The sequence below is a fragment of the Limulus polyphemus genome, unplaced genomic scaffold (assembly GCF_000517525.1).
Source record: "Limulus polyphemus unplaced genomic scaffold, Limulus_polyphemus-2.1.2 Scaffold1965, whole genome shotgun sequence".
In the NCBI taxonomy this organism is placed as follows: domain Eukaryota; kingdom Metazoa; phylum Arthropoda; class Merostomata; order Xiphosura; family Limulidae; genus Limulus; species Limulus polyphemus.
The window spans coordinates 58608-80413 of record NW_013667575.1 but is presented as its reverse complement, the minus strand read 5'-3'; the positions used below and the strand labels follow the sequence as shown (position 1 = coordinate 80413).

Genomic DNA, 21806 nt, shown 5'->3' with positions numbered 1-21806 from the left:
AAGAGTACATTGCAGGAACATTATTATATCATATTGATATCAACATCGATCTGTCACTCTTCGTGTCTGCTCAATCTGTGAAGAAAACGCCCACCATTGATATCGAAATTGGTCTCTAGCGTTATAGATCCACAGACTTCAGGTTGTGTCACTGGGGAACAGGAATATTTCGAAGCTAGGAGCATGAACAGAAAAACGCATAAAGAAAAGAACGTGTTTGAGTATATATTTGTTGTCGCTCAGTTTAAATATATATATATATATATATTCTATTTCTTTTTTATCGTGTTAGTTTTATATTCATGTATGATTTTTTTTTGTACCGTGTCAAATAAATTAGTTTTTATTGAATTGAATATCTTCTCTTTGACACTTATTACAGAAATGACAACTGTCGAAAAAGCGCTTATTTCCGTTGCATCTTTCCTTGCGCTCAGTAAAATGACAAGGAATAATGGCATCCAACGAAATAAAATTCCCACGGTTATTTAGTGAATCTAAGCTCTTTGTGTTGGATGCACCCATTGCATCGAAAATTAAAATTTTACTAACAATGCATTGCAGTCAATCTTCTTTGCTTAACAATAAATGCAATGCATTTTTTGTTGTTGAAATAACACATGGAAGACAAAAGACTGTTGTAAACGGCCCACTAGATAATCATATTGCATATACGTTATGATCCAAGGAACTAAATTGACTGCATATTTTATATTTTGCCGTTGAATTGTTTCAACATGCATCTCCTAGTATATAGTACTATTTTAGGTGTGGCCCTTGCCTCTAAACTATCTTGGAGTGGTCAGACCATTGCCATATTGGCATTGGTAGTGGGTCTAATGGCATGCCCCCCAGAAAGTATTTGAAAATTTAATGCTATGAGATTGAATCTTGAGTCATTTTCATTACAAATACTGCAAACACACAACATAATGTATTGAATTAAAAGAAGTAAGTATTAATACATAAGTTGTAACTATCCATGCCGTGAAAAAGTGGTCAGGCCATGGCCTGATTGGCCTTACCGCTTTCTATGGGCCTGTATGTTCATTGCATTATTCAATGCACAGTGATATAATTTACATAATTGTATTGTAGGTATGTTTTTTTTTTATAGTTAAGTACAAAATTAAACAAAGTTTGTGCTACTGGGGACATTTATAGGTGTGGCCTCGACTCTAAACTATTATGTTCATCATATTAAAACAAGTTTTAAAAGCGCATATCTTATTAACTTCCTATATTTCTAACTACACTATAATATTAACAACATTGACTTTTATAATGCTTTGAACACCTTCTTACTTGCCAACATGAATAACCAACAAACATGACATTCATTGTATATTAACGTAAATAATAAACATTTTAAAATGTGTATGATTTAAAGACAAATTGTAATTGCAAAATGTTTATTAAATACTTTAATACCGGATGTGGGTGTGTTTTAATAACCTCGTGATGTATGACAAAAACTTTTCAACATTTTAACTATCTTACCTCTCCCCTCGAGTAGGAACGGTCGCATAGTGTCAGACGCCATCTCTGGAGGGAGAGTGACGAAGTGTGTAGTGGGCGATCTGAGAAAGTTCTACTACTGGCTACGGGGGTTACAAACAGTCATTGTTTACTGACTTTCTGGGAGCTTTATTGTAAAAAGCACTTAATTTTGGATGTAAACTTAGTATATATATATAAATATATATATATATATAGTTTTTGAAGTGTCGGGACTTAGCTCCAATTTCAGGTGTGGCAGCAATATATACTTTTCAGAAGTGACCCTCGCCTATAAACTTCTTGGTCCGTCTCATTACCTAATACACTATAATGTAATTCATTTTGTAGGAGTGACCCTCGCCTATAAACTTCTAGGTCCGTCTCACTACCTAATACACTATAATGTAATTCATTTTGTAGGAGTGACCCTCGCCTATAAACTTCTAGGTCCGTCTCACTACCTAATACACTATAATGTAATTCATTTTGTAGGAGTGACCCTCGCCTATAAACTTCTAGGTCCGTCTCACTACCTAATACACTATAATGTAATTCATTTTGTAGGAGTGACCCTCGCCTATAAACTTCTTGGTCCGTCTCATTACCTAATACACTATAATGTAATTCATTTTGTAGGAGTGACCCTCGCCTATAAACTTCTAGGTCCGTCTCACTACCTAATACACTATAATGTAATTCATTTTGTAGGAGTGACCCTCGCCTATAAACTTCTAGGTCCGTCTCACTACCTAATACATTATAATGTAATTCATTTTGTAGGAGTGACCCTCGCCTATAAACTTCTTGGTCCGTCTCATTACCTAATGTTTGATTTTGTAGGAGTGACCCTCGCATGCAAACTTCTTGGTCCTGCTTTGGGTTTCATGCTAGCCTCCTTTTGCATCAAGTTTTACGAAGATCCTGGATGTAAGTGTTAAAACTTTATTTTGTTTTCCGTTATATTTCAAAATTGTTTTCAACCATAATACACACGCAACAAGTTGTCTGAAAATCGACATTTTAAAACAAATTGGCATCACTTGTTTCACTGTGGTCTGCACTGTGGAAAGCCCTATTGACCGTGTTAGCAATTCTCCCGCGAAATTGCGCAAACAAGTGGTGAGGCTTAGATTTCGCGTAAGTCAAACCGTGCACGAAATCATCCAAAAAAGTGAATAGAGAATGAAATTCTAGCATGACTTTTTTTCTTGTCGAACTGGCGGTAAGATGTCACAAATTTCAATAATTTAGCATGTCATATGTATATCACATACATTAGACATACATAACATGTAGCCATAATTTAGACATACACAAAAGTGGTATGAATAAGTTAAAAGACGTAACGCGACAGCAGTGAATGTGCAAAATAACCTATCGTGCATGTACCATTGTACGACTATGTCACATTATGTGTCAAGAAAATCGTGTTTTTTTTTAGGCAGTTTTAAAACATATTTTCTAAAGACTTGATTTGGCGCATAAAGTTTAAAAATCTGTCAAAACATCACAAAATATCATGGTTGACACAGTCCTACCCACAATAAACGGATTAATATTGTGAATTCTTTAAATTTTAAGTCACTTATATTTTGACAATGCTTGGCACTCCTGATCCTGCATAATATTTTCTGTAATGTATCATACAAAATTCTAAATGATTGAATGCAATCATTTGAGAAAATTACGATATATTCGTCAAAAATAAACATGTCCTTTTAAACAAAGACAGGTAAAAATGAAACAATCTCTAACTCAAGTTACTGTGAACAATAATAATTATTTGTATTAAAAGCTTCTTAATATGTAAATAAATTGCATTTGAAATGTATAAGAATAGATACTAGTAAAATGTGTTAATTTTTCTGATAGAATAAATGTGTAAAGCTTATTATACTACTAACAGTACAATGGGTTGAATAGCTTAAGTAGCAGATAGACCCTAGGCCAACACCTTTATAACTATTCTCAAGGTGCTATTTGATTATAGTAAATTACGGAAAAGATAAGAATCAATTGATATTCAAGGAACTGACTAACAAGTATAACATGTGATTATAACCATATGATTCAGTAGTGGTGAATATCATAGCATGCGACTTAGTGTAAGGCCTTATTGTGTAGATGTATACAATACAAACGTTACGTTTTAACAGCAATTGAACTTTGAATACGGTATATTTATTTATCTTTTATATTAGCTTATAATCGTATCATTACAACGAACAAAAACTCTCACTTACAGAACGGTTCTATCTCTAACTAATCAGATTTCTATTACATGACTCAAAATCGTATGAATCGGAATTACTTTCAAAGTGCACGTGTCAATTTCGATGACACCTATGACTGCGTTTTTCATGAGCATATAACTTTACTGCTAAAACAAAAAAACACCTTTATTTATGTAACATGTCGATCTATAACGTGTACACGTGGTTACAGTCTACTATAGTTTGTGTTACATGATGACAAGAAACAACAACAACAAAAAGGCACCTTGCTGTCACGTGTTGACTGCGCCCTATTGCACGCACCCCTCCACTTGTCGAGTATTATTAGATATTATAATTGACTGAATAACTAACAAAACTCAAAATACTAGATAAACAAATTGATCTTATAAACTCAAATGATCCAGACGGTACTATGACTCGAGCACATTATATTTAATTGTTGACTGATCTGACGTGATATTATTGTTCCAAGTTATATTTTACTTCATCTTTCATATTTTTTGTGTTTTATTTTTAGTACGTTCTTATAATTCATTAAAATTGCGATTATATTTGTATACTTTAGTTTCCTTTCAAGACTCAAGTTACATAAGTTTTAGATTTAAACAAAGTTTAGCCTGCCAATGCTAAATTGCGGGTTATTCCAAGAATTATACTATACCTTTCCAGAAATATACATTTCTTTAAGAGCAACGTTTGGATCAAGTGCATCTGTTGGTGTGAATACGCATTTATAATAATCATTTAATGAGAGAAGTGATATTAGCTCGTTAATAAAAAGCTAAATATGCGTTAAAGTTAAAGATAATTATTTAAAAGTAAAAGAAGTAAAGATTTTAACATTTTAATATTTTTTTCTATCTAATTCGTTTATTCCCTTTATCAGATGATCCAGGAATCAGCAATACGGATCCACGTTGGATTGGAGCTTGGTGAATTGGTTTCATTGTTATTGGGACTTTCACAGCTTTGTTTTCTACGCCTATGTTTTTATTACCACGGCATGTTAATGAAAAGGCTAAACAGGGCGGTTCTTTTCCAATGCTTTTGTCGAAAAATAAATCAAAGAATTCCAGAATTCAAAACTTATTAGGTAACATATGACAACTTGTCAAATGGTTTGACAACATTCCAAAATTTCAAATAAACGTTGTTATTTGAACATGGTGATTTTACTTACTTAAGTAAAGTCGACACAGAGAACTGTTGAAATATAAATGAATATTAATAAACAAAGTGTCGTTCTTGAAAGTTTGATTATAACGCGTGTCTGACTTTATAAGGAGTTAATGATAAGCTCCACATTTCGAGCTATTCCTTTTCATAAACAGCTCTTTAAACAAAGCCAATAGTTTCACACAAGAGTAATTTCATATATTTATCATTACTATAACCTGCCCCCCCCAGTGGTACAGCAGTATGTCTGCGGACTTACAGCACTAGAATCCGGGTTTCGATACCCGTGGTTGGCAGAGCACAGATAGCCCATTGTGTAGCTTTGTGCTTAATCAAAAACAAACAAACATTACTATAACCTTTTTAAAGATTCGCTTATTTTACCGCAAATGAAAAGAGTGGCGCTACAGGCAACATGCTAAGCAGTAAAATTTAAACATGATGACGAGGAACACACTTTTTAGAAAATAAAAGTTTGAAAACGGCTTGACTGGGTAATGAAGAAATCTATATTACAAATGTACAAAGTTTCAACAAGATTTTGTTATCCTCAAGTACAAGTCATTTACAGAGAAACATGAATATATATATATATATATATATATATATATATATATATCTATGGAACAAAGTGTATATATATTCATGTTTATGTGTAACATATATATATACACTATGGAACAAAGAGGTCTCATGAGTGGAGGTTATTTCACAGACTAGTATAGGTGTCTTGGTACCCTGGGGTGTTGGCTTAGGGTGGGGATGTTATGTTCAATTTTAAGATAGGTTCCTTTATTCTGCGTTTACTGGTGTTTGGCTCTTTGTTTAAAATTACAGTGTTTTATATAGATACACTGTGGTTTTTTGAATTACAATGGTGGTAAACCTAGGAGGGTTTTTTATTATGTTCGGTGAATCTGATTTCCAATTTTCTTCCGGTTTGTCCAATGTAAAATTCTGGACAGCTTTTGCACGTTATTTTATAAATGACGTTGGTATTGTGTGATTCTATGTAATTTTTATTTAGTAATGATTTTAGTTTTAGGGCCAGGTTTTTGGGTGAATTTGAAGTCAACAGTAAGTTTAAGTTTCATGGCAAGTTTTCTCCAAGTGTTGTTCCTTGGTGCATCAGTGTCAATTTTGTTTGTGAGTTGAGTTTTTTGTTTTGGTGGTTATGTGGAAAATTTTCGACAATGGTTAGTGGAAATTTGTTTTGTGTGAATGAGGGAATGCTTTATAGAGTTGACTTGTTCATCTATGTAGTCAATTGAACAATGTCTTGAAGCTGTGTTTATAAGGTTTTTTCAGTATATTGAGTTATTGTTTGGATTCATGAGCGGAATTCCAGGGGATGTAGTGGTCTGTGTGAATGATTTTTCAGTGAATTTTGGTTTTGAACTATGTGTTGAATCTAATAATGTCGAGGCTAAGAAAAAATAACTATTTGTTAATTTTGTGTTCACTGGTGAATTTAATGTTGGGGTGAGTGGAGTTTATGTGTTAAAAAAAGTGTATATGTTTTCAGTAGAAGTGAAACCAACAAAAGTGTCGTGACATATCTGTACCAGTATAGGGGAGGATAAACCGCGGATTGTATGATTTGTGTTTCCATCTGGGTCATAAGTATGTTGTCGTGAAAAGGTGAAACACGGTTGATCAGGCTATATCATCTGTTTGAAGAAGGTTTTTGTTGTTCTGAATTCTAAGAGGGAAACAACAAATCTACTTGGAATGTCACTTAAAGGATTGAGGGTCATTAGGGTAAAGGTCAAGTGTAATATTATAAGCTTCTTTAACGGTACTCATTGAAATGTGACACAATGCCAAAGCTAGCCATTAAGGTTTACGGTTTAGTTGGTTTAATGTGTTTCTGAAGTTAAAGAGATCTTTATAAAAAGGAACCTGCAGATGTTATGTAAGGTGTGAGGCCCCATGTTATGTATTTACCAAGATTATAGTTAAATGAGTCATAACTAGATTGTATAGGTCGTATGTGGCAGTCTTTTTTGTCTAGTTTGGGAATGCCATACAGTTGTGATGTGTGCGAGTCAGTTTTCCTTAGATAAAAATAAAGGTCTTCAGTAATCAAGTTGTCTTTCATCATTTGTAACAGGGTTGTAACACCGTTCAGTTGTTTTTGATGTGTCTTTGTTGGGTTGGGTGTAAGTTATTTGTTGTCTGAAAGGATGTTGTTCATTTTGTCAATGTATTTTGTGTTGTTCATGATTACAGTAGTGTTGCCTTTGTCAGCTTTTAAAATTCTAATATTGGTATCTTTTTGCAGATTGTAGATCCATTTTATCTTGTTGCTTATGAGATTTGTCTTCAGCTGACGGGTCTGGTTAACTACAGCAATGGTTTTGCTAGAGAATTCTTTGAAAAAAATACTTAAGATACAAATTCGATGACGATGAATCCACTTTGAGACTAATAATGCTTGGAGACGGCTTGAATGGGTATTGAAGAAAAAACTTTAATATAAGTTTAACATAACAGCAATGTACAACGTTTCGACAAGGTTTTGTCATCGTCAGGTCCAAGCATTATTTAAGATACAGTTTTGGGGAACTTCAGGAAACCACGTTGTGTTATAATTACCTATCACAAAAGTCTGGTGGTCGGAGTTCTGGATTTCTTCTTGTTGTTGGTTGCTGTATGAAGTGAAGGTGGCCTTAAATGAGCATAACAACCACACTCTAAACCAACACCCCGGGGGTACCGAGACACCTATACTAGTCTGTGAAGCAATCTCCAGTCATGTGCCCTCTTTGTTCCATACTGTATATATATATATATATATATATATATATATATATATATATATATACATATATATATACGTGTCTCTGTAAACTACTTGTACCTGAGAATGGTATAATCTTGTCGAAACGTTGTACATTTATAATAAAGCCTTTTTCATTACCCAGTCAAGCCGTCTCCAACCTTTTATTAAGTACCGATATGTTTAGCTCAAGGCGACTATATCCCAAAGTTTATTTCTGAGAGGGTATTTGTAAAGCAAGATTGTTAAACCATTCAGAATAAAAACAAAACATTTTAAGAAAGAGAGTCTTCAATGTTCTGTTCCATTTTAAAATGACTCCAAACACCAAACCAGTATATCACTCTCATCACAAAGTATATGTTATATTGTTGCAGAAATATTGCAATGAAGCTGGACATCTCTCCTGTTATTGTTAACAAGATACCTCCCGACCAGTTGAAGCTGACAAAATTTCACAGGCTTCTACCTACTCCTTGCACTGAAAGGTTATTTAGACAAAAATAAAAAAAGGATGGCCAAAGAAATTGGAACCACAACAATCACATTCGGCCGCTTACATATCAAGTCATCAACGCAGCTGCAATGGACATTTGTTTTAAATAGGGTCCTGGGAGCTCTAGTTCGTGTAAAGTGAAAGATATGGGAAAAACTTATCAAATTCTATGATCTAAGACAGGATTCGTCATCGTTCGCAAAAGTTTAGAAATTGCAATGTTGAATTATTGTGCATAACAATGATATCAGACTGATCTTAAAGGCAGAACGTGACCTGGATCATCCTTCTTGTGAAGTGGAACTAACCTCTATTACATGTTATTGACTAAATTTTATGCTGATGTACCAGATAATGAACAGTAACTGTTTAGTTGAATACAAAGTGAGTTAATTACAAATTATCCGTATCTTTCGCACTTATCACGTTAGGTCCAAAACAAAACCATGAATTTTGTTATAAAGTAATTAAGTGTTTTACCGGATGTTCAGTTGTTGTTGTTGTTTTTTATTACAGGTCTGACTAACTGATTAATTCATAAATTTTGTTATAAAGTAATTAAGTGTATTAACGGATGTTTAGTTTTTTTATTACAGGTATGACTAACTGATTAATTTTATTATTTTCATGCAGACAAGACAAAGCGATTAGTGTCGTTTTTTTTTCACTCCAGTGATAACTAAATGATTAATAGTAAACTTTCTATTCCAGGAATGACTAAGTCACTGACGTTCTTCTCTATATTTTAGACATGGCCAAAACATTCAGACAAATAGCTCTTAACCCCATTCTTGTATGTCATACCTTTGGTATCACCCTACGATTAGTTAGCGTTATTGGTTATATGACACTCATGTCTAAATATATGGAGGTCCAATTTCATCAAACAGCGTCTGGAGCAAGTTTCTTCTCCGGTTAGTAAAGTTTGAAAAAATAAAATAATTTTCTGTTTTAAATCTGTGAATATTGTAAGCATAAAACTACTTTGTTTATTGTAATCGCCTCCAAACACTAGATGTAGTTGATGTTATTTGACAAATGGTATTGTTTCATGCAATTGGCAAGATGAAAACTTTCGAGAAGCATGGACATACTGTTGGAACAGTGTACTTATTAACAAGCACAGATTTACTTGCGATTGGAAAGTACAACAAAAGTACTCGATTAACAAACTTAAAAGTGCTACAAGAACAGTACGTGGTTAGTAAGTACGGATGTACTACAAGAACAGTATGTGGTTAGTAAGTACGGATGTACTACAAGAACAGTATGTGGTTAGTAAGTACGAATGTACTACAAGAACACTACGTGGTTAGTAAATACGAATGTACTACAAGACCACTACGTGGTTAGTAAGTACGGATGTACTACAAGAACAGTACGTGGTTAGTAAGTACGGATGTACTACAAGAACAGTACGTGGTTAGTAAGTACGGATGTACTACAAGAACAGTACGTGGTTAGTAAGTACGGATGCACTACAAGAACAGTACGTGGTTAGTAAGTACTGATGTACTACAAGAACAGTATGTGGTTAGTAAGTACGGATGTACTACAAGAACAGTATGTGGTTAGTAAGCAAGGGTGTATTGTCATAACTCTACGCCAATTATAAAGCAGGGATATACAGTAAGAATATGGCACTGATTAGCAAGTAAGAATGTACCTCAGAAGGGTCATAAAGTATTTCTAAGCACAATTACTTTACGAAAACAGTACAAATTCGTTCAGGAAGTGTAAAATATGCTTAACACGTCTTAATGTAGTTCAGAGCATGAGTAATTTTCTTACTCTTGTTACAGTTAACTTTTACTTCGTTCTGTTTAAAATAAAAAGGAGTGACTTTAATTAATTATATAACCATACATCTCGTGTCTGAAATCATTTACGATATAAAAGGATCGCTATCAAGTGTGTGACCTTGACCTACATCGGTGATGTTATTTCTAGGTTTGACCATCGTGTTGTCGATGGTGCTGGGAATATTAGCTGGGAGTGTGGTGATTCGCAAGGTCAGACCTCAACCACGCAGTCTTCTGGCCTACATACTCTCTACAGAAACCTTAAGCCTCGTGCTCTTACTGATAGTCATGTTTATTTCTTGTGCCCCTCCTAAGATTGCTGGACTGACGAAATCTCGTGAAAGGTAAGTTACCTTCTTTTCATAACGACATCTTTGGTTTGTTTTTTGAACTACATAATTTCATGATGAAACAGATATATAACATCAATAATTCGAAGTTTTTGCGATGTTAATTTCAATTGAGTAGATAACATCTTTTTCATATGCAGAGATCAGGTGTCAATATATAAATAAATAGTATTATTGTAAAGGAAAAATAATTTCTTTCCCCAATGAAGATCGCTTGGTCGAAAAGTTTCTTCAGCATATAATTATTTTTTAGCCGCGGCTCATAGAATGGCTCTGAGATTTTCAAGTCCAAACTTTTGGCTCATAGCTTCGTCATCTCTTGCCCGATTTGAGATTTAATTACAGCTTGGACTCAGGAGGTCAAATCCTTTCTATTGGTGTATTTGACCACGTCCAAGGTCTCATAGATTAATTTTCTCTAATCCTGTCTAAAAGAATTTCAGTTTAAAAAGTAGGATTGTAGAGATTCTGACGAGTAATAAAATCGAATCGGGTATACGCGCGCCCCACGTTTGGTATTACTGGCGCACAAAAATATAGCTAATAGAAAAGAAAAAAAAAAGGTCGTGTAGATTAATTTACTTTAATCCCGCCTGAAATAATTTCAAGTGCCGCGACTATTGAGGATTCCCTCTTGATCTCCTTAGAACGATTTTTAGCCATTTGTTTTGTATTTTGAAATCGTATCAGATTATAACCGTTTCTGTGTATTTTTAGAATATTTTAGATTTTAAACATTTTGCATATTTTCAGATTGTATTGCACTGAAACTGCGTGTTTGTGGTTCATGTTACAGAACAAATCTGAAATTTTCATATTGAATAAAATCTGTGCTTATGTTGGATGGGGGGGGGGGTGATCTTGAACCCAATCCATTTGCGAATTACATAACTTTCTTAGATTTCTAAAAGTTAATACTGACTAATTTGATTGGTATAAAAGTTACAGAAGAATCTAATAAACTAGCGGGTCTTAAAGTTACAACTTTACCAGTCACATGCCTAAAGTCTTTCTGTTTTGAGGAAAAGTTAATTGCAATAAGATGCTTGATTCTATAATTTCACGGTTTGTCATACTAACACTAACAGCGTGTAATATTTGTCGACAGGATTGAACTGAATCAACCTTGTAACGATCACTGCAATTGTTCCACCCGAGTGTTCCATCCAGTGTGTGGTTATGACGTTGAATCAACCGAACAAATTACCTTCTTCTCTCCGTGTTTTGCTGGATGTCAATCCATCAATCTGAGCTCTAAAATATTGGTAAGCCTAATGTTAACTCTGACTACTTCGTTTCAGAGACGACATCTTTCATTTGTGTAGGTGAAATAAGAGATATAATAATAATCTATACTGTGTTATTCAGCTTGTCTGTATGTACGACCGTTACGCTTTCTGACCGAGAACCTGCTGCATAAGCATGCGTAGTTAGAATGTTCCCCGAGAAAAACTGCGCATGCGCATTATTCAATCGACGACAAATAATCTGGCTGCGGCAGAGAGCTGCAAAGCTCAGTGATCAAATCGTTACAATTGCTGTATGAAACAAGAAGTAACAACAAAAGGGGATTGTAAATATACTTTACTAACAATTTTGTACAAAAGAATATTAAAAACTTATCAAAATTGGTTGATATATTTGACCACGCCCAAGGACTCGTACATTAATTTACTCTAATTCTGACTAAAATAATTTTAATTTTAGGGTAGGCTGGTAGAGATCTTGATGAGCAATAAAATTGAATGGGATATACGCTCGCCCCACACTTGGTATTGCTGACACACAAAAATATAACTAATAAAAAGGAAAAAAAGGTTTCATAGATTAATTTACTCTAATCCTACCTAAAAGAATTTCAATTGCCGCGGCTATTGAGGATTTTCGCTTGTTTTACAGGTTTGACCAACATGTGTTTGTTCCCTTATTTTTTGTCCAAGATTAAATCAGTTTTTGCTTTTCAAGCAAAACTTCTTATTCTATAGAAGATGAAATTTCTGATTGGCCAACAAGTATAACATAATTTTCAGCAGGTGTAAGTTCCAGTTACTTTAACTATTGTCTTTTTTTTTTCTCCCAACAGTTTCAAGAAGCTCAATCTTACTCCAGCTGTAGTTGTCTTGAGACTAATTCTGAAGTAACATCTGATGAAACGGCAACTACAGGTTATTGTGAGTCTTACTGTAACATGTTTGTACCATATATCGTTTTATGTGCGTTGGGGAAAATTATCTACTCTACAGGAAGTGCGGGAAATCAGCTTGTTCCGTTAAGGTGAGTGGAGTAATGTGTAACCGCATTTCAAACGATAATGAGTACCTGAGACTTAACGTACTGTCATTTTTTTCCACTTATTTTATTTCTGAACAGTTACAATACTTTCCGCAATATCATGGAATCCTCGAGTCACTAGCTCGAATCTAGTAATAAATATCGTTCGTTATGCTTTGTGTTTGGAACACTTGAATGTTGTTGCATAAATGACCACTAGATGGCAGGGACACCTAGAAATAATAAGTCGACATCTTTAAACACTCAACGTTGTAAAGTGTTGTTTCCATTATTGTTGAAGTATTGTATTTAGCATATGAATTTTATTATCCAGTTTCTATAATTTTGTAAAGTATTCAATCAACTCCCTATTAAGTGAGGTGATAATATAATTATGTAATAGCCAATTAAATTGTTACATGATATTTTTGGTTGTTTTTCACTCACTACAATGAATCTATCTGTATTGAATTTGATGTCTGTTTAATATTGATTTGGGACAGCGGTAAGTCTTCAGGACGCTAGAATCAGGGGTTCGATTCCCCTCGGTGGACACAGCAGGTAGTTCGATGTAGGTTTGTTATAAGAAACATACAAACATTAACATTGATGCTACTGATTTATCTTTCTGAACTATTCAGGAGACACGCTCCTTAAAATACAAATATGTATGAAGCCCACAATGTTTTCTAATCATCATTTTCCACAGGGTTATACCGATTTCTGGTTTTCTTACCACTGTATATAACACACACATCACCAATATAGGAATCCTTGTCTATGTTTTCGATTCACCCTTGTCCAGGGGCACTACTAAAGGGCTTAATTTTCCGTAACCGGTCTGTTCCAATGACAAGTGCTTAATCAATTGAAAGATTGGACTTCAGGTTTAATTTTAGTAATTAAACTATTCATAACTAAAAAAACTGTTTTCTTTTTACTAGATTGTTAGGCAACAGTTACATCATATAAAACGTTTTGGTTGCTGAACCAATATTCGATATCAAGTGCCTGATGTAAGACAGCATAACTTGTTTGGGTTTTAATTTTAAATACTAAAATTTCCAAAAATCAAACAAAAATTATTACTTTATATTAGTTTTCATTTCATAAGTTTATTCTCTTGCAAATTATACTAAAACAAGAATTTACTGCAGGTTTGAGGGAGAGAATTTCAAACTGTTTTATTGTAGTAAACATTTTCGTGAAATAGTTTAATGTAAGATATAATTATGCAAGGAACTCTAGAGACAGGTCATAATCAAATTGAATATATGCTAGGTATTTAAAAAAAATTGCTAACCTTGTCTCGGATTAAAATACATATGTAGAAATACGTTGTTTTTTTTTACGGGAAGTGACATAAATTCTCGTAACACCGAACTGTTGCTAATCCTTACATAACCTAACAAAATACTACTTCAATGTTCTAGAAGATGGAGTTCCAGGTAACGACCATCTTTATTCTTGTCCATAGATTCCATTTGGTGAGGTATTTAAACTGTCGGTTCCCTGGTGGGATAGAGGTAACTTTCTAAAATTACAAAATTAAATTCGGGGTTCGATTCCCTAACGTGGATACAACAGATAGCCCAATGTGACTTTGTTGTAAAACCAACAAACAAATTTAAACTCTCGAGCTGAAGCAATTCTGTGGTTCGATGCAAAGTCAGCTTTTGAATGTGAGGTTTAAACCCAGTTGGGTCTGTGAGTTGTTTCTGGGCCTAATAGGAAGTATAACACTGTAGAACTGAGCCTAATAGGAAGTATAACACTGTAGAACTGAGCCTAATAGGAAGTATAACACTGTAGAACTGAGCCTAATAGGAAGTATAATACTGTAGAACTGAGCCTAATAGGAAGTAAAACACTGTAGAGATCGATAAGTAAGTTTAATACAGACACATAAGCTTGCCGTTGATGTATTTATTTCACGAACTTATGCTTAATTTATATTTTACTTTCGTTTTAAGTTCTTGTTAGTGAACATTAAGCTCGTTCGAGTTTCACTAAAAATATATTTTTGCCGCCAACTGTTGAAGCTGGAGAACACACTAATGTTTCTATATCTTAAGAGGAATTTGATGATAAAGTGCACTTGCTCGTGTGCTTATGTTCTTTATATTACGTCTTTAGTTCATATCGTTATCTTTCAACAGATTGAAGCAGTGTTAAAGCTATATCTTTCTGTAATTTAAAAAAATTCAAATTGCACAAGTCCAACTTTTTAGTGCGTTATAAAATGCAATACATTATTGAGATACATCTCGTAGTACTATCAGCAAGTGATAACAAATCCTTTTGTTGAGGTGATAATTCAAACTACTTTTACTTCCTGTAAGTCATGTCTGGAGTAACATAAATATAAACGTCCTTAATTACATACCGTGGAATTTTTCCATTGCTCACCAGAAGGCTACAACAGTTCTGACTGGTCGTATTATTAGATAATTACTTTGTTTAAGTAATTTGATACTAATTACCAAGTACTTCTCATTTGAAGTTTCGGCTACTAATCTATTGCCTTCTTCAGGAAAGCACTGAGAAAGACTACTCTTTGTGTTGGGATTCGAGCCTGGGTCTTCTGAATAGAAATTTGGTGCTTTATCCACTCGACAGGAAGTACTTAATATGAGTAAAGGGATTGTTGACTAATAAATCATGTAAAACTTTTACAGGTGTGTGGATCCAAAAGACAAAGGTGTAGCGCTGGGACTGAAAGGAGCTGTTGTTTCTCTCTTCGGTAATAATGAGTCTATCTATCAGACAGACACTAAAAGTTTGACAATATCTGAATAAATTACACGTCTGTATGGCAGACACTAAAAGTTTGATAAGATCTGAATAAATTACACGTCTGTATGACTATCTGAATATTTTACAAGTCTATCTGACAGACACTAAAAGTTTGATAAGATTTCAAATGTTACAAATCTGTAATATGGTATATAGTACGATAGATAAATATATTTAGGTATTGCTTGAAAATGTTTCTAATAAATAAATGTATAACTTATTAGCAGGATCAATCTCTTTTGTGTGTTTAAATACTGGACTTCCAGTAGTTTTTAGCCGCGGCATAGCGGCTCATTGAATGGCTCTGAGTTTTTGAGTAAATAAGCACAAAGCTACACAATGGGTTATTCGTGTTCTGCCCACCACGGGTATCGAAACCCGGATTCTAGCGTTGTAAGTCCGCAGACATACCGCTGTGCCACTGGGGGCATTAGCCGCGGCATAGCGGCTCATAAAACGAGTTTTTTCAAGTACAAACGTTTAGCTCATAGCTACGTCATCTCTTGAACGATTTGTGATCCAATTACAGTTTTGAACTTAGGAGGTCAAACTCTTGCGATTTATATATTTGACCACGTCCAAGGTCTCGTAGATTAATTTATTCTAATCTTGTCTAAAAGAATTTAAACTTGAGGGTAGGCTGGTAGAGATCCTGATGAGCAATAAAATCGAATTGGGTATCCTAGTGACAAGCGCTTGATATTGCTGGCGCACAAAAATATATCCAATAAAAAAGGGGAGGGGGAAAGGTCTCATAAATTAATTTACTCCAATCCTGCCTAAAAGAATTTCAAGTACCGCGACTATTGAGGATTCTCTCTTGTTTTTGTTTTTTAGCAGAATATTAATGCTAATATGAGCTTGAAAACTCCTTTGAATTCTAGGTAAGATTCGTTTCCGAAATATGGCTAAATTAAAGGACTTCGAAAAGATAGCAAAAATAATTTGGAATTTTTGAAATCATGTATCAACTATAATATATTCCATAAAATCCTACTAAATTCATGCTACCCAATTTATTCCATAAAATCCTACTAAATTCATGCTACCCAAATAATCCATTATTAAGCTACAATTTATTCTGTAAAATTATATTCGAATTACATGTTAAAAAGTGTTCTCCGTGATATTTAGTTAAGGTTGGAACGTTTTATTAGTCAGAACATCGTTGAAACTTAATGCTGAATTTGTAAGAAGGAAACCTTGAAAATCAATGAATTGCCCCAGTCCCTTCTCGTCTGTAGATATAAGTGTCTTCTCTGCTTGAAAGGATACGTTTGGTACAATACCAGATGTCTCCTGTAAAGGACAGTAGAACATCATATCATACCTGTTCCATCTATAACAACTCACGTGTTTTACAACATGTTCTAAAATGTGACTGTGAAAATACGAACATTACGACATTCCATTGGAGGCAACATCTGAAAGAGCATCAAGTTTCATAGAGGTCCTCGCCATCAGAACATTCCATCGTGAGGTAAATATCATGAACATCTTTTACAGTTCCAGGTGGGACAGCGGTACGTCTACTAACTTCCAACATTAACATTTGGGGTTCGATTCGCTATCTGAGACATCTATAATCAAACTACCATACATTCTATAAAATTCTGATAACTGATCTCAGGCTGCCCTATTTTTTACTAATAAGCTACAATTTATTCTTCATGACTCTAATATTTAATTCATCTTACCCCAGAAATTTACTATAAAGATACAATTTATTTTCAAAATTTTAAGATCTAAGTCCATCCTATCAAAAACATTTATTTATCTTTTGTTGAAATAATCTGAAATTATTTTTGGAATATTATTTCATTTAGGTTCTTTTTTTTTGTCTTTTTCGGACAGCTTTTTTACCTGCACCAGTGATCTTTGGATTTCTCGCAGACGATGCATGCACGGTCTGGGAGGAGGAATGTGGATCACGTGGAAACTGCTGGTTGTATGACCTTGACAAGTTTCGTTATAACCTTCACGGTGCTTCCTTTGGGTTCTTCCTGGCGGGCAGTCTTTTTGATCTTGGTGTGTTTCTTTTAGCACCACGAATGAAGGATTTATACGATGACGAAAAGGACAAGATGGAGACAATTTTCTAATTACTTTGTGTTTCTAACCGGGCTCTTAAATATCTGATAAACTTATTAGACTAATTTATGTGTCTATTTAACTAAAATGTAATAATAATAATAATAATAAAAGCAATGACTTGAAACTAATATGTGTAATCGATTTTATAGAAAAATACTCTTTCATTTGTCATGTATGTTAACATTGGTCTCATATGTCAACAATTGGACAATTTGATTGCCTTCGTATGTTAACAATTGGATGGTTTGATTGGTCTCGTTTGTTAACAACTGGACAATTTGATTATAATTTTTGTTTCTTGGTTACAAACAAACATAATTTTACATAAAAATTAAAGTGATGTCATGAACAACTTTTATTGAGAAGTGTTTGTGACCTGAACTTGTTTGTTTCATATTTTTCGCGCAGAGCTTCATAGACGTTTTGAAATTTGGAATGATAGACTAAAAAGATGGCAGTTAGTCAACAGCACTCACTGCCAACTCTTGTCGGACCGAATAGTGTGTTTTGATCCCAAAATTTATAGTGCATCCACGACCCCAAAGTGCTGCGGAGTGTGTTTTGTAGCAACTGGCCGCGATTCATGAACCGTGGATTCACCATCCAAACACGTTGTTTACCAGGCCACGCTCATCTATTTTCATCTTTGTAATTAATGCATGTTTTTGATGAATAATCATCATACCATGCTAATGTTCGTTAACCACTGATGAACAGATGTTCAACAATTAAGACGTGTTTGCCATAAAGATTTGATTATGAACTTAAGGTGGTAAAACACTTTCACAATAAATGTTTTATAATTTCTAATTTATAAACATGTTTATAAACAAATCGTGATAAGATACTGTCGAATATAAACATTATCTAGTTTCATTATCCCACGATATTAAAACATGTTTATAAATATGTATTAATAGTGATAAGATACTGCTGAACATCAACATGATCCGATGTTTACCATCCCAGGGTAACAAAACATGTTCATAAATATGTATTAGTAGTGGTAAGATACTGCTGAACATCAACATGATCCAATGTTTACCATCCCAGGGTAACAAAACATGTTCATAAATATGTATTAATAGTGGTAAGATACTGCTGAACATCAACATGATCCGATGTTTACCATCCCAGGGTAACAAAACATGTTCATAAATATGTATTAATAGTGGTAAGATACTGTTGAACATACGCCCGGCATGGCCAGGTGGTTAGGGCACTCGACAGGTTGCTTCTTATACTTGTGTACTTATAAAAATAAATCTTAATTTTATGTGCTATCTTAACACGGAAAAAATCGAAATTACTACACAAACTGGAAAAAATAAAAATAACCGTTTAGCAAATGATATAAAGAGCACGTGAAAGTTTACCGTATGTTCTTTAAAGGTGAGTATATTATCAAAATATTCTGATTGTTCATGTGTGTTTTTGTGTATTTGTGAGCATGCACAAGTATAACCTATGATGATGATGCGTCGAAGTTTGGATAATGTCGTTCAGGATTTCAACGTTCTTGTAGTTGATGTGATGAACTTTGGGTAACCTCGTTCAGGAATCAAACATTGTTGTAGTCGATGTGATCAACCTTAGTTAAGATCATTCAGAAATCTAACGTTGTGATGAACTTTGGGTATCTTCGTTCAGAAATCTAACGTTATTGTGGTTGATGTGATGAACTTTAGTTAACCTCGTTCAGGAATCTAGCGTTCTTGTGGTTGATGTGATGAACTTTAGTTAACCTCGTTCAGGAATCTAGCGTTCTTGTGGTTGATGTGATGAGCTTTGGGTAACCTCGTTCAGGAATTTATCGCTTCTGTACGTAAACTGTATGGTTTGATCTATAATTCTAGGTCAATAAGGCGTGAGAATTATTGTGTTGAGACCATATGCTGACCTCAGAAAAAACATTTTAATTTTACGGGCATCTGTTTTAATGATAATACATTTACAATCTATTATAGAAATAGGCAATGGTCCACCCTGTTAAAATGGTTTTGTTAATAAAATGATGTTTCTTCTAGAATGGTTCGTTTATAGTTTTAAATGCACAAGACTCAAATTCTATGAAAACAAACTGACCAGTGCATATTTTCTATTACGTCTAACGTTTCTGTATATTTTAAAAGTGATTGGAAAACTGTCATTCTACTAAACGAAATGAACCTGACTGTAAGTGATGTACCATATGACCAAACAAACTAACGTCAGTGATAACATGTACCATATGACCAAACAAACTAACGTCAGAGATAACATGTACCATATGACCAAACAAACTAACGTCAGTGATAACATGTACCATATGACCAAACAAACTAACGTCAGTGATAACATGTACCATATAATCAAACAAACTAACGTCAGTGATAACATGTACCATATGACCAAATAAACTAACGTCAGTGATAACATGTACCATATGACCAACCAAACTAACGTCAGTGATAACATGTACCATATGACCAAACAAACTAACGTCAGTGATAACATGAATCATATGACCAAACAAACTAACGTCAGTGATAACATGCACCACTTGTATCAAATATAGTTGCTTCATGTCAAAAATAGCAAAAATAAAGACATCCATCATTAAGAATTGAAGTAGAGATAAACGATTAATTTATCAATCTCTTTACAAACGATAGACTATTCGCTAAACGGTAGCGACGTAACATGACGTAGCACACTATATAAAACTTGTTAACATTAATACAGTAATACGAAATAAATGTAAGTACTTTGGATGAGTTTTAGGTATATTATTATTATTTATATTTTATCTAAACGATTTCTGAAAAATTAACTTTATTGGGGATATAACTATTTTTAAAGATGATTTAGTATTAATTTATAACGGAAATTCTGATAAAACATAATGAGTTAAATTATAAAAATGTTTTAATGAAAATTTATGTTTAAAATGTTAGAAAAACAGTTTATACGAGTTTTTCTTTTAAATAATCAAAACGAATAATTGAAAATCATCCAATATAAGATAGAAATTGTATATGTAGGTTTCTAGATAGTAAAAACATTGGAAATGTTCGTTTGTTTGTTATTAAGCACAAAGCTACACAATGGGCAATCTGTGCTCTGTTAATCACGAGTATCGAAACTCGATTTTTAGCGTTATAAACTGACAGAGAGACATGGGAGACATTTTGGAAACATTACCTCTACTTGGAGTAATAATGGATTATAGATTTAGTTGTAGAAAACAAATTAAAGATATGGGGAAAAGTAGGAAATATTTATGCATTAATTTAGCATTTAAATAATTCCAATGTTTTCATGAAATAATTAATATATGTTATGCATGGTTTGACTGTAGCCTACAGTATGGTATAACCTGCTGGGGTGCTTGTTTAACATATGTAATAGCTATAATACAGCTATAGAAAATATTATAAGGTGTATTTTAACATTTACACTGTATCATAACACCAAATTACGTTTTAAAACATTAAATATATCACCATTATGTAAATTACATATTTATAAAACATTAAATAGCAAAGATATGTAGAACTGGCAAGAGAAAAAAAAACATCATAAACGAATTAGGTAATATTTGAACAATCTCAACTGTAATTACTTCTATGAACATTACTGATGTAGGTTACTTAATCCGCCACAGTTTTTTTTTTTACATTTAAACGTTGTCGTGGAAATGTCACTTTTCTCTAAGAAAATAGTTTATAATGTACAGTTTTACAATCAAAATTGTTCATGAAGCTGACATTTTTACGTAGTACAGACTAATTCATGTGAATTTGTTTAGGCTCCCGTTTACTTCATTCCAGCTGTGGTGTAGGGAAGCAGATTATATTAACACAGTAGTAAATTAATAACCAATGATTTATAAGCACAGTAGTAAATTAATAAGCAATGATTTATAAGCACAGTAGTAAATTAATAACCTATGATTTATAAGCACAGTAGTAAATTAATAACCTATGATTTATAAGCACAGTAGTAAATTTATAACCAATGATTTATAAGCACAGTTATACTTGTTGTTGAAAACATGCTTCTTGTTTCGATAGTACGTTTGAACTGTGGAATTGTTTTTTATTAACAAATTAACAAGTCATAGTTTGTTGATTTCCTGTTTCATAACAGCTCATAAAGTGAAATAATTAAATGAACACATATTGTATCTTATTATCTGTCGTAACAGTTTATTATCTGAATTAATTAAATTAACACATATTGTATCTTATTATCTGTCGTAACAGAGAGAACAGCGACCGCAGATTTCAATAATATATATATATATATATACACACATCA

At 33.5% G+C, this 21806-nt stretch overlaps 1 protein-coding gene across 1 annotated transcript in view; it reads left to right on the top strand.

Moving 5' to 3' along the window:
• LOC106465503 (solute carrier organic anion transporter family member 4C1-like) overlaps positions 1-17537 on the top strand; it is a 21733-nt gene extending 4196 nt beyond the window's left edge. Inside the window, exons 3-9 of the mRNA XM_022393415.1 lie at positions 2341-2427; positions 8941-9105; positions 10142-10337; positions 11452-11608; positions 12427-12617; positions 15293-15357; positions 17265-17537. Coding sequence (XP_022249123.1) covers positions 2341-2427; positions 8941-9105; positions 10142-10337; positions 11452-11608; positions 12427-12617; positions 15293-15357; positions 17265-17512 — 1109 coding nt within the window. The 3' untranslated portion in view covers positions 17513-17537. The remainder of the gene's footprint in view (positions 1-2340; positions 2428-8940; positions 9106-10141; positions 10338-11451; positions 11609-12426; positions 12618-15292; positions 15358-17264) is intronic.
• The last annotated feature ends 4269 nt before the right edge of the window (positions 17538-21806 follow it).